The sequence below is a fragment of the Chlamydotis macqueenii genome, chromosome 12, assembly GCF_036417535.1.
Source record: "Chlamydotis macqueenii isolate bChlMac1 chromosome 12, bChlMac1.mat, whole genome shotgun sequence".
Taxonomy (NCBI): domain Eukaryota; kingdom Metazoa; phylum Chordata; class Aves; order Otidiformes; family Otididae; genus Chlamydotis; species Chlamydotis macqueenii.
The window spans coordinates 326,435-349,513 of record NC_141567.1 but is presented as its reverse complement, the minus strand read 5'-3'; the positions used below and the strand labels follow the sequence as shown (position 1 = coordinate 349,513).

Below are 23,079 nucleotides of genomic sequence, written 5' to 3'. Positions count from 1 at the left end.
GCTCTGCCAGGCACATCTGGCACAGGCACGCTGCAGCCGGCTGCCTTTCCGCTCTGGTTTAGAGCACAGAGGATGCTGGCAGAGACAGAGGATGCTCCCCAAGGAAGCTGCTTCCCCTCGCTGAGGCCATTTGTTCCAAGCGGGTTTGGACCTTCTGCCAGAGGGATCACCTCCAGGACCTGAGACAAGTGATGCTCCAACACAGCGTGATGGATTTCCTTGGTAACAAGCTGCACTTTCTACCCCACTGCCTGCCTCTGCATCTCTCCTCAAGGACACTGGGAGAGGTTGTGTGAGAGCTCAGCTGAGCAGGAGAAGGGCAGGTGGTCAGCAAACAGCTCCCAGGAGTGTGGAGATGACTCCCTCTCATCCCAGGCACCACTTCCTCCGCAAGAAGCAGGGCTTTGGGCAATAATCTAGCCATTTGGGGCCCTTCAGGTATGCTCAGCTCCTGCACTTGGCCAGCAGCAGCTTTACGTGTTCTCTGTGGGGGGAGTGAAAATATGTCTCCTCTCACAGCTCTGCTTGGGTTGCCGCAGGACAGTAAGTCAGCCCAGCGAGAAGGTTTTTTTGCAGCTGTGCCCATTCTCTGCTCAGGTCTCATCTAGAGCAGGAGGAGGTAGCATGACTCTTCTCCTGCCTCCGGTAATTTGGCAAACAGAAACTGGAGTGTATGTAGGATACAGTAGTGTCCCCTTCCAAAATAATCTCCCAGTCTGTGCTTCAGCATCCTTTGCTGATGGTACCACTGCAGAAAAGAACCTCTTAATGTTCCTGCACGTCTCAGCTCAGCAGCCGGTCGCAGGCTTGGCTGAGGCTGCACGCAGAGCAGAGTGAACCAGGTAGCTGGGGAAGAAGTGCCTTGGATGGGATGGGGACAACTGGACTCACAGGTCTTGCCGCCAGCTCTGCTGTGTCATCCTAGGGCAGCTGCAGAAGGCCATACGTGACTAGAAGGCACGTTCACAGCCCAGCCTGATCCTAGCCGGGTGTCATTGCTTGTGGCAGCTCAGCATCAACACCCTGATAACGGAATTGGAGCACAGCCTCCTAAACTGTCCATCAAAGGTGGCTTTTTCCCTCTTCATGCTGCAGTGACCCATCTGCTCCTGCTTGGAAGGTGCTGCCTGGCCAGGTCTTGTTCAGTGCCCTCCAGCTGCATGGCTTCCAACCCCTGCCAGGCAGAGGAGAAGGCAGCGTCCCTGAGGAGCACAGATCCCTGGAGGCAGAGGAAGGCGATGCTCACTGATCACTGCCAGCTGGTCTGTTTCAGTATCAGTCACAGCAAACCCCTCATCACCTCAGAGAAATGCCTGTACAGCCGCATCAAGGTCCACAGGGGCTGCTGGCCTTGCCTCCTCCCGTGGATATCCCGGTTCCCACGCTGTATCCTCCACAGGCATCCTGATGGCAGCAGGCTTGCGGGAGCATCTGCCACACAGCAGCAGCAGCACCAGCCGTGGGACACAGGCTCCCTCCAGGAACCGTGGAGGCTGAGCTCTGGGAATGGGATGGATCAGACTGGCTTTCTGCCAGGACACAGGTGCTGTATATCGGCAGCCTGGACAGTCTTTGTCCAGGGCAGGATGAGCAGGAACGGTAAGAATGAATTAGTGCAGAAGGGCTGAAGCACCGGGGCCCAAGCTCTCCTGAGACTTCATAGAATGGTTTGGGTTGGAAGGCACCTTAAAGATCATCCAGTTCCAGTCCCCCTGCCCTGGGCAGAGACACCTTCCACCAGACCAGGTTGCTCAGAGCTCCATCCAGCCTGGCCTTGAACGCTTCCGGGGATGGGGCATCCACAGCTTCTCTGGGCAACCTGGGCCAGGGCCTCACTGCCCTATTGGTAAATAATTTATTCCTTATATCTAATCTAAATCTCCCTTCTTTCTCAGAATTCTTTCTCAGGTTGGGAGCTGTTCCCCAAAAGCTTTTGATGGTGGCCACTTTGCAGCTTTTCCAGTGCTTTAGGTGTCTCTCGTCAAAGGCAGAACTCTGTTGCCAGTGTACTGGGATGAGGACGAAGCTTGTCCTGAAACCTGAGGTCCATGGAGCAGTGTGTCCACAGTGCACCTCTGAGTACCCTTTGCAAGGGCATCTGCCCATTGAGTTTGACAGAAAATGCGTCAGCGTCCTGCGTCTTCCTCAATGATAAAACTCAGCCAGTGTGTACACAAAAAGCATCTTCTTCCTGATCATTCTGAACACCCTTATCCTGATAACCAACAGCGGTGAGCAGGTCTCTGCCCCGCTGCACAGAGCCAGCCTGACCCCGCTGCTGCTCCACCATCTGCCCGGGCTGAGCACTCCCCGTGCAGGAGGGCTCACTGCATCCAGCGACACACCACGGCAGCAGGCTGGGGCTGCTGCCAAGGGATGCTCTGTGTGGTAGTTTTGCAGGATGTGCCCACAAGAGCCAGCACTGGTGACCAAATTCAAGGGTTAATTTCAGACAGCCACCTTCTCTGGCCACAGCCAGCACAGAGCAGCAGCCTTCCCTCCTGCTATGTCCCATCCTCCCCAGGACCTCCTGTCCCCAGCTCGCTTTTGCCCTCAAATCTCAGCCTCCGAGCCAGTCTGGCAGCTCAGCTGGACACTGGGGGAGAGTATTCAGTACCGGTGTTTCCATCTCACCATTTGTTTCTCCTTTGAGCAGCACACTCCTGCCCTCACCCTGTGATCTGGTCCCTCTTGCTGACCGCAGCTGTCCCCTGTGCACCCAGAGCTGAAGAACGGGACTAACGTTCACCAGGCGTTCACCACCGTCCTGGAGGCAGCCGTCGGGGCCATTTCCAGCCTTTTCGTCATCAATATTGCACTGGACAGCTGGACAGCTGGACAGCTTCAATTGCCACTGGAAAAATGTGTGAAATGTCTTTGACTCCATCGTGACCTTTGTGGTAAGGGGCCCTGGAGGAGCCCCGGGGCACTGCCACGAGCGAAGGGGGCTGGCACCAGCTCCCTGACCCACACACGGCGTGGGGGTCCCTACCGCCCCGCGAGTCGCACGGCCGGGCTCTGGCTGCTCCGGGCAGCGGTGAGCCCGCGGCACACGCAGGGCTGCTCCGGCTGGTGCTGTGCTCTCCCGCTGAGGGCTCTTCTGCCCATCCTCTGCCTCTCCGAGCCCGCCCCAGCACCCGCTTCAGGGCCGCCACCCGGCGAGAGGCCCTTTCCGTGCTGAGGAAGACACGGCCTTGCTCCGCGGGGCTGCCCGGGACCGAGGCGAGACAGCAGAGTCTGCGGGGACCTGCAGAACCCGGCAGGGGACTCCCGGTTCCGCGGCCTGGAGCTGAGCCGCGGCCCAACCCGGCGGAGCGGTGAGTGCGCGGCGGCCCCGCGGGCAGCGGCGGGACTGGCCCTGCCCGTCCCTGCCCGCCCCGCCGCTCCCCGCGGCTGCAGCACCGGGACCGGCACCGGGACCGTCGCCTGGGAAGAGCTGTGCGGCGCGCCCGCCCTCCGCCCGCAGTCGGACGGGCTCCGCCAGCCCAGCGCCTGCTCGCCCCTGTCCCGTTACTCCCGCTGCGCCCCGGGGCCGGCAGGGGGCGCTGCTGACCGCTCCGGGACCGCCGCCGCTGCCCGGGGGGGGTCCCGCTCCGGTCAGCCCGCGGGGCGCAGCGCGGGAGCCGCCCCCGCAGCCGGCCCGGCCAGCCTGCCCGCGGGACGGGCGGCGGCCCCGACGGGTTCCCGGCGTCGGTAGTGCAAGAGCTCGGCACCGGCGGCGGCCCCGGGTCACAGCCCAGAGCCGAGGCCTGCGGGAGGGCACCCGCTGCCGCACCTCCCGCCCCTGCCCACGCTCCTGCCCCTGCTGCCGGGGGGCACGGGGGGCCGCGCTGGTCGGGGGTGGCGGGGCTGTGCTAGCCTTGGGGGGTCTGTGCTGGCCTGGGGGGAGGTGCTGGATGTGGGGAGCTGTGCTGGCCTGGGGGCAATGTCCTTGGGGGGCTGTGCTGGCCTTAGAGTCTGTCTGTCGGTGGCTGCGTTGGCCTTTGGGGGGCTGCCTGTGGGGGGCTGTGCCGGCCTTGGGGGGCTGCCGGCAGGGCAGAGGGAGAGGCTGCCCAGGATGGCCAAGGAGAGAGCGGCAGGGCAGCTTCTGTCCCCACACAGCGCCTCACCTGCCTGCCGCGGGCGGCTGTTCTGCCCAGTTGCCCCTTGTCCCTGCTCTGCACCTCTGGGCTCAGCACGGGCACCCCGGGATGCCAGGAGGGCTCAGGTCGTGCAGGTTTGGCCCCAATGCCTGCAGTGCTGCCCCACGGGGAGGCAGGCCCCGCTGCCCGCCCAGCTCATGCTCCCTCTCAGGCTGTGTCCCATCCCACCTCTGCCCAGGTGAGACCGCCCTGCTGCCACCCCCTGCCCTAAACCCAGGACCCGAACAGCTGCTCTGGGGGCAGCAGCAGTCGGTGCTGTCCCTGCCCAGAACTGTGCACATGTGTGTCTGCATGTGTGCGCACTCGCGAGCACTGTGAGGGGTCCCGCAGCAGCAGGGACGTGAGCCCCTCTGTGGAGTGCTGGGGCTGTCACGCTCAGCTCTGATGGTGCTTTCTCTCCTGCAGGCAGGAGTGGAGCCAGGCCTCAGCCCACCTTCACCTTGGCTCTCCTCTGCCTGCCCCACTGCTTTCTGTAAACATCCCAGTAATAAACTCATCATGGGCACAAGCTCTGCTCCTTGCCTTCCTGCTGCAGCGATACGTGGCACCAGAGCACCTTTCCCTGCCTGGCCTTGACTGTCCCAGCAGCTCCTGGCACCCAGGAGCAAGCTGCCCCCCAGGTCCTTCCACACACACAGTCCCTTGCGGCCCCCAGACCAGGGCAGCGCCAGCGGCCCCCCAGACCCCTTCCCCAGGGCAGCAGTCCCTCAGGGAAATCCCGGGGAGAGCTGCTCAGGGCACGCGCAGGAAACACAGACCCGAGTGGGTGCCTCTCTGCACAGGCACAGGGCACTGGGCAGATCGGTGGGGCGGCCGGTGCAGGGGTAAGAAGGAGACTGAGCCATGGCTACAGCAGCGCATGTTTATGGGGTCTGGCCTGGCGTGTTGCGGGAAACAGGACGCAGCGACATGCTGGGCAGAGATGGCGTAAGCTACAGGGGAAGCTGGCTCCTGCAGGGCTGGCGCTGCCTTGGTCCAGCTCAGTGCCGGAACTGCGGCACCGGGGAGGGGATGCGGATGTCCTGCCCCTTCTCCAGCCGCCGCTCGCAGTCAATCAGGTAGTTCACACCGTCTATCACCAGCTGCACCAGCTCCACCTGCACCGGGAGCACACACGTCCTCACCCGGGCGCTGCCTCGGAGCCACGCCACAGCAAGGCCCCTGGCTAGCCCCAAGGTGTCGAGGGCAGGCGCTGCCACCCCCCGTTCCCGTGTGCTGGCCCCAGCGCACGGTCCCGGAGCTGTCTGGGCACTGCAGACCTGTCAAGAACATGTGCTCCAGAACCTCCCTCCCCAAAAGCAGCTCTGCCCAGCACCCACCTCTGACTTCCCCAGCCGGTCCAGGTTGGAGATGTCGAAGATGCTACCAGTAGCTGCAGTGTCCACACCACCTGTCCCACGCTTCTGCAGCCGGAGGTTCTCCAGGATCTTAGGGAAGCGGCTGTCCTGGTGCCCAGAGAAGGTGTCAGCGCTCAGAGCGAGTCGGGGCTCTGCAGCCAACTGCTCCCTGCGGCAGCCGTCCCACCGCTCACAGGACCCTGCCAGCTGGCTCGTAATTCCCACAGGAAGCCCTGTCCTGAGCAGATCCAGGTTGACATCTGGGTCCCCAGCCCCTCCAGCCACAATTGTAGGTGGGGGCTGAGCCATACACTTCCCAGGGGAACATGAGTGAGGTCCAGGGCCGGGTCCCATGCAGTCCTGCACCTCCCGCGTGGCCAGGCTCCCTGTGCCCCGGCAGCCGAGGATCCCCGCAGCCCTGGCCTGGCTCCCCACAAAACCGGCCACGGTAATACCTTGCTGAGCAGCGGCAGCTTGATGTGGACGCCGGCTCGCAGCCCCGTGCCCAGGTTGGAGGGGCAGGTCAGGATGTAACCCAGCCGCTCATTCCACATGAACTCCCAGCCTCGCTCCTGGATTAGCCGCTCCACCTAGGTTAGAGGCACAAGCAGCCGCTCAGGCCCTGGCCACGGGGTGCCCGGCCCTCAGCACGGCACAGCTGCCCCTTGGGTGCTGCCCAGCCCCAGCCGAGCACAGGCAGCCAGCGCCGCAGTGGCCCCACGTGCCCCGTCTGCCTGTCCGCGGGGCTGGCACAGCAGGGGCTGGCGCGTGCCCACCTCCTTCAGGCCCCGACAGAACCGCTCGAAGACGCGCCTCATGTTGCCACCCTTCTCCATGGAGATGACGCGCGTGTGGTCCTCCTCGTTGATCCAGATCAGGAAGGTCTTGTCGTTGTTGTGCCTAGGGACAGGGCAGTGTTCAGCTGCGCTGGTGGCCAGCAGAGCCCCTGTGCCCACCCAGCCACCCGTGCCAGCCCTGGCCATGCCCCTCTGGCCCCTGCGACCATGGTGCTAGTGCTGCCCTGCAGTCCCGGTGCTCTGCCTGTGCCCGTGGCAGCGAGCGCGTGGCCAGAGCACTGCCCAGCAGCAAGGCCAGGAGATGCTCCTGGAGACGGGCCAACGTCCATCCACGTGCGCCGCTGCAGGCGATGGGTCAGCACCGGCTCCGGTGCAGGCAAGCGCTTCTGGGGAGGAGTGGTGTGATGGCGGCACGGTGGCAACCCTGCCTGAGCTGGGGACAGGAGCACGGCTCCTGCACCGCACAGGCAGCGGGACGGGGCTGTGAGACCGCTGGGATGCTGGGCCAGGGAGTGGCTGGAGCTGGGGACCATGTGTGCTGTGGAGGTGTTTCCCACGAGCGTGCCGTGCCAGCGAGGGCGGTGTGGGCGACTGCCTGTGCCGGCTGTCACTCCACTGGTGCGTGGGATGTTGTATGGCTGTGCAGAGATGCTGGGTGGGAGCAGTAAGATGCAATTGTGGCAGGATAAGTTTGGGGGCAGGGAGAGTGTGCAGAGAGCCAGGAGGAGCGCTGGGGATTGCTGGGGGAGCAGAAGGCCACAGCCGAGAATGCACAGTGCTGCAGGATGGGGAGAGCGGGCAGGACCAACAGCAGGGGCTGGCGCGGAAGTCCCGCTTCTTAGGAGGATGCTGTGGCTTGCGTATGGTGTGTCTGGCTGCTGGCTGCAGTGCACAGGGGCTGCCAGGTCAGCTGTGGGCAGGGAGAGCCCAGCTCTGCATGGCCATAGAGCCTGGGCTGAGAGCGGCCCAGGGGCTCTGGTGCCGCACGCACTGCGATCTGCGGCGTGGTGAGCACGGGGAACATGGGTGGTGGTGCTGGGGCCACTGGACGGAGCAGCAGCGTCGCCCACCCTTCTGCCCTGCCAACTGCCCGATGCCGGGACCGATCCTCACCAGATCCCTCGGGCGTCGGGCCAGTCCCGGGCCATTCCTGCTGCTGTCAGGAGTGGGGACACCGGCTTGTCAAAGAGGAAGTGGTCCTGGAGGGAGGCAGAGTGCGTGAGTTCACCAGGGCTGCACGGCTGGTGCCAGGCCACCCTATCCCACTGGTCCCAGTCTGCCACGCAAGCGATGCACCGCGGCTGACCCAGGCAGAGCAAGCTTGCCTGCTGTCCCCGCCTGTGGGCAGGAGTCCCTGCCTTCCAGGCCAGGGAGGCAGAAGGCTGCTGGTGCACAGCGCACCCCATACCAGGGGTTGGTGGGGCACTGGCCGTGTGCCACAAGCCCGCCTTCTCCTGGGCATGGGCAGGGACATAGGGCAAGAGCCAGAGGGGACCCTGAGCTGCTGGGGCTCCATTCGGTGAGCTCCATCCTCCCCTGGCTTGGGAGGGCTGAGCAGCACCGTGAGCACCCTCTGTGCTGTGGGGCGGCATCACTGGGGAAGGCGGTCCTGGTCCCACAGGACAGCGGGGCTGGGAAAGGAGGATACGGGCTCCTGGAGAAGCAAAGCTGGGGAGGGGGTCCTGCTCTGTGGGCACCTGGGGTGGCTGGCCGGGAGCTGCACCGACTCACGTCAATGAGCTGCTGTTGCTCCTTCTCTGTCATCTCGCTGAGGCGGTAGTACCGGCCTGCCAGGTCTCCAGTGAGGCCATTTAGCGCCTCCACGGCCACCTTCTCCACCTCTCGCCGCTCAGCACGGGTGCAGGCTGGCGGCAGGCTCAGCCCGCGGATGCTGCGCCCAGTCCGGACCCGGGACGAGAGCACATAGCGCTCATCGAAGTGGCCAAACTTTATCTGGAACACACACGAGACGTGGGGCACTTAGGGGCTGGCGCTGGTGCTGGCAGGGGCCCTGTCCCCCAAGGCCCAGGGAAGGACCCCGTGTGCAGCACCGCTGCCCAGCTCGCGCACCTTGGTGGCGTCCAGGTCTGTGACGTGCTTCATGGTGCGAGGGTTGTATCCATTGTGCCGCTCCTGAATCACGGGGTCAAACAGGTCAGCGAACACCTGGAAGCAAGCGGGATGATGTGCAGCACTGCAGACCCAGCACCCCACAAAGCCCCAGCCATGAGCTCGGCACAGTCCTGCTGCCAGCACGGGGGATGTGGCAGCGGGGGGATCACAGAGGGTGGCTGGGGGCCATGGCGCATCCTGCAATGCAATGGTAATCCACGGGGCAAACGCCACCCGGGCCAGCGGGGCACAGGAGCACAGAGGAGGTGGTTGCAGGGCTCTAGGAACAGCTGCTCTGAAGGAGCACTGTGTCCCACAGGGACACACTGGGGCTGGCCAAGGGCTGGGCAGGAGGAGGGGCAGGAACATCCCGGGCTGCCAGAGGTACCACAGGTATCGGGACTCCTCTGGCTGCTGCTGGCACCCTGGAGAGCCTGGGGTAGGGCATGGCTTCGGCCACCACTCACCTCGTAGGTTTCTTCGTCACCAGCTACCATGCCCACGGTCTTGATGAAGGGGTGGCCAGGGTTGTCAACACCTGTCTGGATGCACTGGTCCAGGGTCCAGCCATTTGGGGTTGCTTTGTCACAGAGCCTGGCATAGATGGCTGGCGTCAGGTTGCTGGCCATGCAGTTGTTGTGTTTCCGCAGGTCAGGGTACTCAGCGCTGTGGGAGAAAAGACTGATGAGTCCTTGGGCCAGGGGACCCCAGCACTTGTGCCCTTGCCCCTCAGAGACCCTCAGGGCAGATGTGGGCAGGGGAGCTCTGGGGAGAGAGGCCAAGCTGCTCTGCTTGTCCACACCAGCAAAGGCCAGCCGGGAGCGTGAAGGCAGCCACAGGCACGGCCCAGCAAGAGCTGAGAGCAGCCCGAGCTGAGGGCTGACATTGCCACAAGGACAAGAGTCCATGAGCAAATCTGGACCGGTTGTTAGGGTGCGGCCCGTTATCAGCTGCCTGCCAGGGTTGGGAGAGCTTGCTGGGTGAGCGGCAGCAGCCACGTCAGCCACAGCCCCACGCTGGGCACAGGCCCCTGGCGAGAGCCCATGTGCTGAGCTGCCGGGGCAGCTGGGCTGTGGAGGACGGGATTTTGCTCCCCTTCTCCTCCCTGGGGCTGTGCCGACGCCAGCCCAAACACAGGGTGGCTGCTCCCGCTGCCCCTTCTGCCCAGCGTGGGGCTCTGCCCATGCAGCGAGCGGGGCAGGCAGGGCACGCAGCCTGCGGGGGCCCAGGCGTCTCTGGGCCCCCATCCCTCCGCCCCAGCCAGGCGCCCCGGCCCCCATCCCTCCGCCTCCCAGGCGCCGTGGGGCAGGAGGTTGGTTGACCTCGATCTCCAGCCAGTGGGAACTGCACTGCTCCGGCGTGGTTTATTGTATTAGGGGGATGCTTTCCCCTAATCATCTTAGCGGGAGGCGGTCTCCTGACCTCATTCCCACTTTATCCAGGCTTTGTGCTTGTTCTGCGCTCGGGGGGATTGGCAGGGCAGGACCCCAACTGTGCTCTCCTTGGCCAAATCCCTCCTGCTAGGAGGTGGTGCCTCCACTTGCCTGCGTGGGACAGGACTGGCCCTTGTCAGCCCAGGCGACGTGGCTGGTGGCCGGTGGCCGGGTGAGGGCGGCCCCGCAGCCTTGGAGATGCCTGTCTCCCCTCCCAGGAGGGGTCTGCTTTGCGGGGGGGTGGTCCATGTGGGGGAAGAGGAGCTGGGGCTAGTGCGGGTCCGGGCCGGTGGGAGCAACAGCTGGCCATCACCCCTGGCAGCGAGTCCTGGCCCCCTCCCAGCGCTCAGGTCCTGCTCCTGGCCTGAGCATCTGCACAGGGCACTGGGTCTGGCTGCCAGTGCCCAGCCCCCGTGCTGCAATGCAGTGCTGTCGCTGCGGCTGCCTCCTCCCCTGCGTCTGCAGGCCAAGGAATGTGCGTTGGCCCTTCGCCTACGGCTTGGCTACCGCTTGTGGCTTCCTGCGCTTTGCAGAAAGAAAGGGAGGTAGGGCTTACATTGTCTGCTCTGCATAGGGAGGCACTGGCAGCTCCAGCCTGGACCAGTGCAAGGACACATTTGCTTCAGGCAGGAACACGTCCCAGGCCGGGCAGAGCAAGGGCTGCTCCCCCAGCCCACACACGTATCTGTGCCGTGTCGGGATGCTCCAGTTCAGAGGCTGACACGTCATACATCAGACGCTGTCTGCCCCAGCCACCCTTGCTGCTCCTGCCCTGCCACAGCCCCCACTACTGACCCGCGTCTCCCCAAGGAGAGACACTCTGGTAAAAAGCATTTGCTGATCAGATGGGTTCCTCGCTGGACCAGTACGAATAGTGCTGCCTGGCATGCCAGGACCGCAGCCTGCTGTGCTTTCCACGCTGGTGACACCGGACTACATCCAGAGAGCCAGCAAAGGCAGCTAAGGGAAGCAAGCTTACTTCCAGTAAGCTGAAGATTGCGGCAGGTTTAAGCATGCTGCCTGCTATGGTCAGTCCATACCTTCACTGAGGTGTTCACAGAGTCCAAAACCCTGAGAGACTCTGGCCCCTGCCTGCAGGGTCCCTGCCTGCTGCAGTGCTGATTTAGCTCCTGGTCCGAACGCACCCTCCCCTAGAACAGCCCTGAGTCACAGCCAGCAAATCTGGAGAATCTCTCCTCAGCCTTTCTGGAGCACTGGAACTGAGCTGGACAGTGCCCAGAGCAGCAGGGCAATGCAGGGATGAAGGTGCTGGATGCCCAGCGCTGTGCTCACAAGCAGTGCCCCGCAGAGCCAGAGCAGCGTGGCAGGGGACATTGCCCGTCCCTGCGGCCCGGGCTGCGTCCGGGCAGTGGGTGCTGCGCTCCCACCACGCTCTCCCGGGTGTACAGGTGTCCTCTGCTACAAGCACGAAGGTGACACTGCACTTGGGCTTACTAGGGCTGCCTTGGCCACTGGTGTTTGTCCCCAAAGCTGGTTTCTGAATGATGACCCTTTCAGCACCACCTTTTGTTCCCAGTGCCACGTGGCCGAGCCATGGGGTGGGCTCCCCCAGCTCCCTGCTGCAAAGGCTGGAAGCATCTTCAGCAGCAGGTGGACATCTGCCAGGAGCGCGACTTGGCACGGGTGCTTCGCTACCACCCACGCCGTCCCGCGAGGCAGCTCAGTGCTCTGTCCTGCCTGTGACCTCAGGATGCAGCTGCCTGCAGCAACTGCCCTCTCCGCCCTTGCGCGAGGAGGTGCCTCACCCGGGAGGAGACTGCTAAGCGCTCAGCCGGTATCATTAGTCCGTCTACGGGCTGGGCAGCCTCTCCTAGAGCGGCAGCTCCCTGCATCTCCCTGCAGCTCTTCACCGCTAATCCAGCAGCCTCCAGCACCCTTCCTGGCGTCACCAGCTCTGCAGATGCCCACACTGATGGCAGCCCCTGCGGCACGTGGCCTCTGGAGAGGCGTGGGGGTGCGTGGGGCGCAGTGGCGGCAGGCGGGAGGAGCCAGGTGCTGGCAGGCTGCTGCAGGCAGCGGAGCATGCGGCTTCTTTACGCAGGGAGGAGGGGGCTCGGGCTTTGTGTGGAGATGCTTTGGCGGGAGCCCCAGCATGACCGTCCAAACATGGCGCCGCGCCTGGTGTGGGACCGCGCCTGGCAGTGGGCGCATCGGTGCCCATGTCTCCTCTGGAGGAGGGTGCCCATGCCCCAGCATGGCCATTTGCACTGCGGTGCCTCTGACGAGTGGCCGCGGACTGCCGCTCAGATCCCTTGAGGCTGTTGCCAGTGTCTCTCGTTATTTAACTTAGAGACTAGAGGAGCAAAATCCCCAGGTGGGTTGACTTGCTCCCGCAGAGTGGCATGCTGTGGCTCACCCCTGGGGCTCTGTCCACGCTCTTTTCAAGTGTCAGCATCCTCACAAAACCTTTCCCAGCCGAACAGACCCTCCCAGGAAGGTCATTTTAGAGCTTCTCAGTCACATCCCCTACTTTCATTTCATCCCCTCCTTCAGACTCACCTCAGCCCCCTTTTTCCCACAGATGGGGCCTGGCTGTTTCCCCAACCCTGCGCTTGTTTTCGGTTTCGACGTGCTGCACTGCTCTTTTCCCCCAGCCACCGATCCTGCCACTGCACCGATCCTTTGCAGCATGGCCAGCTTGGCCCCTGCCCCTAGCCACAGCAAGGACACGGCCGGCGTTTTGTGCACCCAAGGGGACACTTGTGTGTCCAGGTTTAGCAGGGACAGGCCAGCTCTCCCCAGGCCCCGGCGCCCTTGCCTGCAGGAGCAGGACTCGGGCAGAGCGCCTGCCTTTCTCACGGCAGCCAGCAGATCTCACAGTTCCCCGTGTTTTGCCTTCACCATCCTCACTTCAAGAACACCTGATGTCTGTGGCCCTGCAGTTGTTGAGAAAGCTTGAAAATACAATCCTCTTGGGAGGTGAATAAACAATAACATCCAGCCGTCATCATTCTTTGGACTCACTCAATTTCTGTCCCCTCGTTTCTGCAGCCCGAGCCAGCACAGCTCTCAGCACGCGGCTTTCTGCACAAGCAGGGCTCTCAGCCTGCAATGCAGTAGTGCCGCTCTCTAACTGCACGGTGTTTGGTGCAGGGATCGCAGCAGCTGCCTGTACTTGGAGCAGGAATGCGTTGCCTCCTTCCCCACTCCGCTCCTTCACTGCGTGCAGCCTCTGTCGGCACCAGGATGGGGAGGAAACCCTGCTCCTTGCTTTCCTGACCTGTCTCTGAGCTGTGCCAGGACGAGCAGCCGGTGCCGTTGCAAGGCAGAAGGACCGGCTGGGGCCCGCCACGTCCCGTTCCCCTGCTGGCCCTGTCCCTACCAGGCCCAGTCCTTGTGAGGCGCAGGCAGCTCCTGCCTCCAGACCCTATCTTGTGCCTTGGCCCCCACGCTCCTCGGGGCCAGGCAGCGCAGGCACCAGGCAGGACCAGCCTTCACCTCTCCTGGCCTCGAGGTGCCACTTCCTTATTGCTACGGCAAGTGGCGGTGAGTGGAGCAGCGGTAAGGCCTCCGCCGTGGCACCGAAGCGCCTGGCCCTCCTGGGGCGCGGCCAGGCTCCCCAGGGCAGCCCTTGGCAAATAGCAGTTTGGAGGCAGCGTGCCACGAGGCTTTCTGTGCTGGAGCTTGAACCTTAGCACTGTGCCGTGGCTGTGACACTTATCTGGCTTAAGGGCTCAGGCACGGGTTGTAAATAGGGCCAGCAGCTCTTGCAGAGCCAGCATTACCCCAAAAGCACCCCTAAGGCAGGCCACAGCCACGCACGCGCCCGCCTGGCCCGGCCCGGCCTCGTGCTCACCTCCCAGGAGTCGCCATGGCACATCTCAGGGCTCATCTTCATCCAAAATTTGCCTGCAAGCTGGGGACTGCCTACTCGGCACCTGCGGGCCCCTCCAGTTCTCCCATTAAAAACTTCCGTCGGACGGAGGGGCGAGGACCGGCCAGGAAACCTTTTCTTTTGAAACGAGAAGGCCCTGTCCCGAAGGCAGGCGCGTGGGAAGGCTGGCACAGCCAGATGGGGTCGGGCCAGGAGCTGCCGCCAGCCCCCGGGGCTGCCAGGAGCCTCTGCCTCTGCCCGGACACCGGCTCCTGAGCGCGGAGCTGCCGGCTGCTTCGCCAGGAGGAGAAAACGAGCCGCTCCGTGCCGGGCCCGCCGGGACGCCGCCCGCTCTCCCCTGGCTCCCCCGACGCCCGGGCCCAGCCTGGGTACGTCTTCACCCGCGCTGCTGGTACCGGCCAGGCTGGCCCCCCGCCCCGACAGCCCCGGAAAGCCCCCCCTGGACCCGAGCCCTGTCCCCCTCCCGCTCCCGGCCGCCCCGGGGCTTCCAGCTGGAGCCGGCCCGCGGGCAGGGGGGTTCGCGCGGGGAGGTCCCCGCAGCCCCGGCTCAGCGCGGGCCCTGCGGCGGGGCGGGGGGCGGCCCCCGTGGCTGCGGGGCAGGGCGCGGAGGCCCCGCCGCGGCGGCGCCGGTGCCCTTGGGCGCGGGCACGGCGGGGTCCGCGACGCTGGTGTCCGGCGGCCCGAGGCGAGGCGGCTCCGTCCGGCGCGGCCGAGCCCCCCGGCCACCGCGCTGCCCGGTTCCTGGGCGCGGGCTCGGTTCCTGGGCGGCCCGGTCACTCCCGCCCACGGACGAGCACCGTCCGCCCCGCCGAGTAGCCCCCGCACCCCTCCGGGGCAGCCCCGCGCCCTCCCCGGTGCCGGGGCCGCGGGGACCGGCCCCCGGACGTGCGCCCCCGCCGCCTGCGCCCGTTACCTGGGCGGGTAGCGCCGCCGCTGCCGGTCGCCCGCGCTGAGCGTGTCCTGGGCGAGTAGGAAGCCGGCGGCCAGGGAGCCGGCGCCCACCATGGCCAGGAGGCCGGCGGAGCGGCGGGCGGAGAGCGCGCGAGCGAAGGTGCTGGCCATCGCGGAACGGCGGCGCTGGCGCGGCGGGGCCGGAAGGCGGACGTGATGGGAATGGGGACGGGGACGGGGACGGCGGCGGCAGCAGGGCGCGCGGGGGGCGGGGAGCCGCCCGGGCACGGGGGGGGCCGCAACGGAACCGCCACCTGCTCGGCCGCCCCGCCCCGCCCCGCCCCGCCGCGCGGCACCGGGGCCGCCGCCGCCTTCAGCACCGCGCGCCGGACAGCGCTGGAGGGGCAGCCGCGCGCGGGCCGCGACCCGCCCCGGGCTCCGGACCCCCGCCGCGGACCCCCGCCCCGCCACCCGGTGCGGTCGGGCACGGCGCAGCCCGCGGCGGCGAGGGCGCGGCCGGGACAAAGTCCGTGCACCCCGCGAGTGGCGGACGCGGCTCCACGACGGCCCGGGGCCGCGCATGGGATGCGGAGCGGGATGGGTCGTGGGGACGGCGGCCGGTTCGCGGCGGCCCGGCCTGGCGCGGGCAGCGGCCGTCGGCTCTCGTGCCGCGCCCCGTGCCGCGGCCCGGCGCCGGGCGCTCCCTCTGCGGCCCCTGCACACGGGGTCAGGACGGTCGGCCCGCGCACCCCGTGTCCAGGGCACCGGCGGGGGCCACGCCGGCGGGGCAGGGAGCGCGCCGCCTTCTGCTGCGGCAGGCCGCCCGGGACCGGCGCTGCCCGGGGCGCGCTGCCCGGCTTCTCCGGCGCACGGGGAGCGGCCGCCCGGCACAGTTGCGCGGGGTCCCGCGGGGCGGGGGGCGGCCCGCGTGGCGCGGTTGCCGTGGTAACGCGAGTCCCCGCGGCGCGGCCGGTACCCGGCGCTGAGGCCGCGCCCCACGTGCGCACGGCACGCCCGGCCTCGCCGCGCCTCCTGCCGCCGCCGCCAGGGGCCGCAACGCCGCTCCAGCCCGGTTGCAGCCCGGCCCGCCCCTCTCCCCGCCGATTGGCTGGCGGCGGCCGTCAGCAGGCCGTGATTGGCCGGCGGCAGCGCCGGCGGCGCAGGGTGCGCTCGGAGGCCGCAGGTGAGCGGAGGGAAATGGCGGCGCCCGGTGTGGCGCCCCCTGCTGCCGTCGCCGCCGGGGTGCTGGGGCGTCCCCGGTGTGCCGAGCCCGGGGCGGGGAAGGGGGGGCGGCGGGGCGGCCGTGGCGCTGCTGGGCCCGGCCTGGATCGGCTCGGCTCGGCGGCGACTGTCGGGGCATGCCGGGTGGGTGGCAGCGGCGGCCCCCTGGCGAGGCGCGGCCCGGCTCCCCGGCGCGGGCCCTGCCGTTCTGCCACCGCCGCGGAGCTGCGCCTGCTCCCCGCCACCCGCCCGCGTCTCTCGGGCCCGGGGCGCCCGCTGTCCCCCGGCGCGGCCTGCCCGTCGGCACCGAGCGCGGCGCGGGCCAGGCCGGGCTGTGCCCGCGAGGGCCGGTGGGGCGGCGGGCGGGGCGCTGCCACGGCTGAGGGGACCGGCAACCCCTCCCGGCCGCTGCGAGGCCCCGCGGGAAGCGGGCGGCCTGCCCTGTGCGGGTCCGGCTCGGGGTCGGCGGCTCGCCGGGTGCTCGGCTGCTTGCGGCCGCGCTGCTGTGCCCGGGGCGAGCCCCGGTAGCTGCCCCCGGAGGAGCAGCCGCCGCCCCGCTCCCCCGGGGCCGCTGTCCACAGCCTTCCCCCGGGAAGCCTTCGGGAAGGCGCCCGAGGCGGGCGGGTTGGGGTCTGTGTCTGCATCGCCCCGGGGTGTGAGGGAAGGGTAGGACGGCAGCGGTTCGTTCCTTAGTAAACCTTTATTAACGGTTACAGGCTCAGAGAAATTCTGATGCTGTGAAGTTTCACACTTAACGTTCTCATAAATCTCATTTAAAAATCTAATTAACATAAATTTCCCAAGACAAGAATTGATCTTACTATGTGAGCAACATAACACTTGCTCAGATGTAGAATTGATAAGCCAGGAGATTTTTTTGCAAGCGGCATTGTCTAGCAGAAGGAGCTCCTGGTCAAGAAACATGAAATGTTTCCACCGTTGCTTTATTCTGTGTGGGTTTGAAGGTGACAGGCTTGGAGTTACCGAACAGGCAGAACTGTACGTTTAGAAGCGTGACTTCAGCTTCCTGGTTGTGAACACATTGAACTTCCACATTAATAGAACATGGAAAGCTTTCTTTCATACAGCAAGTCCAAATAGCATTTAATTATTAACTCTGGAATAGGTGTTCTTTTTCTTCTGAAGCCTTTAAGTGTCTACGATAAGAGGACAGCTTTCACCTTTTGTATGTAAGTATGTAATTAACCTTAATGCAAATAGTCCTCGTGACAATGGGGGTAAGTCTTTGGGCAAAGGTACTTCACTGATCAAGGCCTAAACTTTCAGGATTGGTTGGTTGGTTGGTTCTTAGTGCTCACAGCAGTTTCAGGTAGTTCAACAAGACATTGCCAGTATTATATGTGCATTCTTAAAGGTTACAATCCTGCAGATGCTTGAGCTGGCTTAAGTCAGGCTGTGGGTGTGTAAACTAAATCATCCTTGCAGCCTGGCCGCATGCAGTGGTACCCTGTGCTCCATGGACCTGCTGCCTGATGCTCCCTCGTGTGCACAGGCTTGGTAGAGCTGCCTCTTCTACTGCCTGTGGCTGCTGCCACCAGCGATGCGATCAGCCTTGTTTGGTTCCTGCGTGCCGAGACTAAAGGCAGTCCTTGGCCTTCAGCCCTCTGCTGTGGAGATCGCGCTTTCAAATAGTGTATCTGCACCTATAACAGGCTCTGTTTAAAAAACAACACCCAAACCCACTCTTTCAGTTGTTGATGCCAGACTGAGTACAAAGTTAATACAAGACCTGGTCATACCTTAAATTTCAGGTACCTCAGAAGTGGGGCACAAAGAATAAATTATTTTTACTCTGTGAACATCCTTATCTGAATGGCGCCAGAATGATCTACTGGGGAACTGAAAAGCAACTTACTGTCTCAGTTCTTACTGCTAATACGGGGTAGTCAGGGAGCTGATTTAGTCCCAGGACACGTAGAAGCAAGGTCTACGTCTCAGTTTCAGGTTGTGTGTCAGCAGCTGTTGATTGCCATTAGGCGATTACGGTAACCTTTGGTATGGTTGTGTAGGAGATCAGAGCCGCCCTTCTTGGAAGAGAGTGCAAAAATGTCTTTAGCTCTAGCGGCTGGTGGGTACTTTCTTGTGTATCTGTGATGGAACTAGCAAGCCTGAATATTTTGTACTCAAAGCCGGAACCATCTTTACTGTTTTTATGTCTGTGCCAGAGCCATGTTAATGCTTTTGTCTCCCTTGGACAGTACAGCCAGCAGTGTTAAGTCAACACTTAATTGTCTTGCTGTGATTAGTGAAAGGTGAGACCCATAGCACTGACAGCGAGTGGGGTCTGAATGTGAGCCATTATCTCAGGAAGCAATGAGAATGGTGCAGAACCATTTGCATCGCATCCTGTCAGTGCCTCTCGTAGCTCTAGCTTTGAAGGAATGAAGTAACGATGCGGTGGTGGTGTGGGCTGAGCGCCGTACTTGAACCTTGCTGGTACCGTGTCTGTAAGGGAAGTTGCCCCCCTCCTGGCACACAAACTCTTTGATAGCCCAGCCCTAGAGCTGATTCAGGTGTGGCGGCAAAACCTCATGTTGATACCAGAATAGAGCTCCACTTGCTTGATTCCCTTTACGGCCAAGAGTCTGCCTGTGTTTTAGATGCTTTAGTTATGCCTGTAGCTAAAAGTTCTGTTTCATCAAGAGTCTGTAGTCTCTCTTGGTATAAATCTAGTCAGATAAGGGATCTGCTTTAAAAAGGAACTTTAAAAGGTTTTGCTTATACCCTCTCAATTTCCCCACACCAAAACCAACCTGAGATCATGAGGCTTTTCCTGTTAACACCAAGGGGATGCCTGATGCATCAGAGGCCATCAGCTTCAGTAAGGCTCTAGGTTTTTGCAGCATGGCCTCTCGAAGTAGCTGCAGAACAAGGCAGAAGCTTTTTTTTTTCTGGGACAGGAGCAGGAATGTAGAGAACCCATTGCTTTCTTAGTTCTTAGGGCAAAGGTTTTCCTGCTGCTTGATCTGTTTTTTTTTCTAGGAGGGAGGAGAGAGTAAGGGATTGGAGAAAACAACCCTCCTCCTCCTCTTGCATGGTTGACTTCATTAAATCATCAGCCATCAAGCTGATAGTGTACTTGCTAAGGTCTCGTTCTGCGCTGACGTGCTGAGGCAGCAGGGCACAGGAATGAGAGTGGTTCCTGAGCACATCAGAAATCCTACTCTTGTACTCATGTGGAAATAGTAGGGCTATGTGGAGCACACAGTAAAATGCCGGCGCTGTTGCTCCCACAAGCAGAGAGCACTGATGGTGAGTTGCAGCTTTAACTCTCGCTGATCGGGACGCTTTTCTGTGCTGGGTATGTGCTGTGCCGCAAGGTTTATGTGGGAACAGGCAGCACTGGACTTGGTGCACAAGCAGAAGATGAGTGTGAGCTGGGCGTCAGTCGGAGGAGATTGTCCTTGGTGCGGCAGGTGCAAAGTCCAGGCTTGCTGCGTCGCCTCTGTGGTTTCTCTTCTGTTGGTGTTGGCTGCCCCAGTAGATCCGGCATGATAACCGGTGGGCTTGCTGTCGGACCAGTGTCTGGTAGCATGGCTGCGGGACCTTATCTGGTGCACTTCTGCTCCAGTGTCTTCTTGGAGTGCTTGCCTGTTCCATCTCCTGTCCTTTCTGGGAGCACACACAGCGTTTCTGTGTGGAGTTATGCTTTGTTTGTACCCTTATTTCCAAGGGGATTTCACAGGCAGCTGGGTTGCTCTGTGTGTTTGTTCCTTTTGCCTGTTCCCACCCTGCTTGAATAGACTAAGGCAATCTCCCTCCGTTGTTCCTCACCAACTGTGAGACCATGCTGCCAGCAGGCCGCCGCATTTGGGTGTGCCTCCTCTGCCGTGTAAAGAAGAGCTGCCAGAGGACTGGGAACTGACAGCTGTATGTGGCAGTATAGTCTCCTGTGGTGCACTGGCTGTAAGGGAAAGCATACTCAGAAGATGAGGAAATACAGTAACTCTCAGTCTGTGGAATGCTGGAAATCATGTGAGAGAATGAGAAACAATGGTAGAGAGCATCTCATGTCCATTTTTGGGAAGTACTTGATAACACGAGGTGTTCATGTCTTCTTCTTAAGGTTGCACGCACTTACATGGGAGGAATGCTTTTCACCACGTTATAGTTGGGGAAAACACGGTAAAGGGCAGCCACTTGACATGTATGTTATGTGCAGCTGTGGTCAGAGGTGAACAGCTGTATCCTTGGTCTGTACAGGTCACGTGTACTGCGGGTTCCAGCCCTGTCACTTCTGCGGCAGACAGTGCTGCTGTTGCAGGTGATGGTGCAAGACACACGCCTTTCCTGGAGTTTACAAGCATAGCTTGTATCCCGATAATAAACCTCCATGGTCACAGTGTAAACCTCAGCCAGCTTGCAAACCCAGAAGCCCTGACCTGCAACCCAAATTGTTGCTGATGCTTTCTCTGGGTCCTCTTTCCCCACCAAAGAGTTGTCACTTCTTCCTTTTGCCTCCTCACCACAAACTCATGTGCCTCTCAGACTCGTCTTTCTGTTACTGTAGGTCTTCTTGAGCTGAAAGGATGAAAATTGGCAATTGGAAAGTCGCCGTCACGGTCCTAAGCTTCATCCTAACTTCTGGAGTTCCAGTTGATGTCTTTGGGTGTACAAGCCTGCGAGAGTGTCCACTGTTCTCTTCCATGATTTAGGCAGCGGCTTGGAGCATGCATCATTGTAAAGTTTACATGATTTCAGTGCTAGTGGTGACACTGTCCTTTCCCAGTGGGTGCAAAGGGGTTAGTTGCACAATGGAGCTGCTTGTCTAAAATGGTCCTGCATCCTGGATCCCCTCCTACCCTGAGAGTCTCTTCCTACTCCCTCCTTTTGTGCGGAGTGGCACAGTCCCTGGGCTCAGTCCTGCCAGATCAGTCCCTCCCCACCCTCACCTGCTTGTAGTAGCGCCAGCCAGCCCCTGGCTCACCCTGCATCTGACCTTTTCTATCTCTTTCTGCACGCTGTGATTCCAGAGCGGGATGGTTGGCCACCGAAGCTGCAATGTCGTCCCTGACGACCTCCAGTGAGGGAGAGAACTCTGCCCCCAGGTTTGTTGTCGGTTCCAGGGATGATGAGACAGACTTTCCTGGATCAAACATGAGGACAGACGAAACCGATTTCTTTGAAGATGATGAAGAGGAGGAGTCGGTAAGGATGTCCTGGCATTCTGGGTTGGAGCATCTGTGCAGAATTCCCGGGTCTCAGCCAGGGTTTCCGCGGTTGCTGCTGCGGCTGCAGGCAGTCAGGACTTCAGGGGACTTGGCGCCGGGCTGCGTGGTACAACCGTGGGGATCAGCAGTGTCATTTCTGACAGGACATATTGCTGTCATTCTGCCATACTTGGTGCCTCATGCTGCAGTAAATTCTAGCCTTTTTGCTTGCAGGTCTTTTTCAGGTGCAATAGCAGATTTCTTTGTCCTAGCAACTTAACCCTGACGCTACTGTAAACCTTTCTGTTTTGCCAGGGAAATTTTTGAGGAAAATTCTGGGAACTGTGAAAAGGACAAAAGTGTGTCTGCAGAGAGGAAGCATTTAGTCTTTTCTATAACCTCCAGGAACATGATGCAGACAGGAGAATGATCTCCAGCTCCTGACTGTTTTTGGCCCCTATTCAGTGTTACATGAAATGTTACATTTGCTGTTCTGCACCGGGGACTTGGATGCTGCAGGGACATTGCTGCTGCTTGTGTGAACTGCTGGGACCATATGCCAGTGTGATGGTCGTTCCCATTCCCTCTGTACCCTGTCTCCATTGCAAGCGGGCTGTTAACCTAGGCTCCCTTCGAACACATACAGTGTTGTATGCCTTGGTGCTCAGTGAGGAGCTATTGATCAGGTGTGGTGAAGGATTTAGAAGCCCTTTCACTTCCCAGATGTTGTTTTTACTGTGGAACCTTGGCTTTGCAAGTCAGTGCAGTAACTTCTGAAGTCTCAGCTTACAGTTTGAAATCCCAAATTTTTGTGCTGGGTAACCTGCAGTCCTGTGTGTATACCTTCAGATGATCTCACTGCATTTAATCTTGCTTGGGCCAGAATTAATCTGTCAGGAAAACATCTGATCTGGGGTTTCTAGACTGTGATGGAAGGTCTTAACCTGTTCCTCTGTTACGGTTGTCTGAAGCGGTTGACAACCAACTCTGAAGTGGTTGTCTTGGGCTGCTCCTTAGCGATGTCCCCCAGTGGACTCTGGGAGCTGAAAGTGTGTATGAGTTTGAGTCTAGCAAGAGCTGTGAGTGCGTAAGGTTGGAAGAAAATCCTGTGTTTGTTCTGCATTTCTACACTGTTACAGTTTATATTCGGTAAAGTAGTTGACCCTGTACTAAACTGATCTCTGTCTTCCCTTAGCCACCTGAACGGCAGATTGTGGTTGGAATCTGTGCCATGACCAAAAAGTCCAAGTCAAAGCCCATGACACAGATTCTGGAGCGTCTGTGCAAGTTTGAGTATATCACTGTGGTGATTATGGGCGAAGATGTTATTCTGAATGAACCAGTGGAGAACTGGCCCTCTTGTGACTGCCTAATATCGTTCCACTCCAAAGGTAAAAAGTCTGTGGCAGGGCTTAGCTCACTTGCCATCTGGACGAGGGAGATTCCACTCACTTTTCCCCCCTCTCCCATATTTCAGGATTCCCCCTGGATAAAGCAGTTGCTTATGCCAAGCTGTGCAAGCCATTTCTGATTAATGACCTTGATATGCAGTATTATATCCAGGACAGGTAGGTGTCTGATCCACTAAAGTCCCTTCCCTCTTCCTTTGTCTGATTCCTCTCTCAGCACGCTGTGGAAATTTCTTCTTCCTGGCCACAAGCAAATGAGTGAGATGGGGAGGAAGAGGACCTTAGCAGTGGCTTTTAGGGATTGTTTCTCCAAAACATAGAGGGGAGTAGATTTGAGGGTAAAGCCATTGAGACTTGGCATGTTTTGTTTTCTAGTGCAAATGTCTTGTAAGGAATGGCTAGATGAAGTAGGAAGTGAAAGAGGTCTCACAACAAGACTGCCAGGATGAAGACAAAAAGACTAGCCTCAGAGTAGGAGACACAAGCAGTGGGATGGGGTTCTGGGACAGAAATTGGGAGCAAGGCCAGGTCAGATTCTGAGCAGGGTATGGTGGTCAGACAGTTCAAGAGGCTTCTCAGTTGGCTCTTGTAAGGGCCACCAGCAGTCACATACTTCAGTGCATATGGACAGACTGCTTTGGCTGCGCATGGGTACGGCTCGTACCAGACCTCAAACCTCCTGCCATGGTTTTGGGTTGCGAGTGGTGTTC

At 61.3% G+C, this 23,079-nt stretch overlaps 2 protein-coding genes across 10 annotated transcripts in view; one reads left to right on the top strand and one right to left on the bottom strand.

Annotated features, from left to right (window-relative positions):
- Nucleotides 1-4,990: 4,990 nt before the first annotated feature.
- On the bottom strand, nucleotides 4,991-14,834 carry CKMT1A (creatine kinase, mitochondrial 1A). The gene is made up of 9 exons (XM_086757097.1): nucleotides 14,591-14,834; nucleotides 8,856-9,054; nucleotides 8,347-8,442; nucleotides 8,008-8,229; nucleotides 7,390-7,475; nucleotides 6,256-6,379; nucleotides 5,935-6,069; nucleotides 5,462-5,587; nucleotides 4,991-5,239 (listed from the first exon to the last, which is right to left on the bottom strand). The coding sequence occupies exons 1-9, from the start codon at nucleotides 14,737-14,739 to the stop codon at nucleotides 5,123-5,125; spliced, it is 1,254 nt and encodes a 417-aa protein (XP_086613223.1). The 5' UTR covers nucleotides 14,740-14,834; the 3' UTR covers nucleotides 4,991-5,122.
- A 5,492-nt stretch (nucleotides 14,835-20,326) lies between these two features.
- PPIP5K1 (diphosphoinositol pentakisphosphate kinase 1) overlaps nucleotides 20,327-23,079 on the top strand; it is a 44,112-nt gene continuing 41,359 nt past the window's right edge. For all 9 annotated transcript variants that reach the window (XM_086757173.1, XM_086757165.1, XM_086757172.1 and 6 more), the window contains exons 1-4: nucleotides 20,327-20,552; nucleotides 20,784-20,958; nucleotides 22,156-22,351; nucleotides 22,438-22,528. In XM_086757173.1, the coding sequence (XP_086613299.1) occupies nucleotides 20,812-20,958; nucleotides 22,156-22,351; nucleotides 22,438-22,528 (434 nt within the window). In that variant the 5' untranslated portion in view covers nucleotides 20,327-20,552; nucleotides 20,784-20,811. The remainder of the gene's footprint in view (nucleotides 20,553-20,783; nucleotides 20,959-22,155; nucleotides 22,352-22,437; nucleotides 22,529-23,079) is intronic.

What these genes read in the sequence shown, in the direction of transcription:
- CKMT1A (XM_086757097.1), bottom strand. Translation starts at nt 14,739, where the DNA reads ATGGCCAGCACCTTCGCTCGCGCGCTCTCCGCCCGCCGCTCCGCCGGC. An exon ending in GTGACGAAGAAACCTACGAG is followed by an intron (nt 8,443 to 8,855) that starts GTGAGTGGTGGC and finishes GCTTGCTTCCAG; the next exon opens with GTGTTCGCTGACCTGTTTGA. An exon ending in CAGACCTGGACGCCACCAAG is followed by an intron (nt 8,230 to 8,346) that starts GTGCGCGAGCTG and finishes TGTGTGTTCCAG; the next exon opens with ATAAAGTTTGGCCACTTCGA.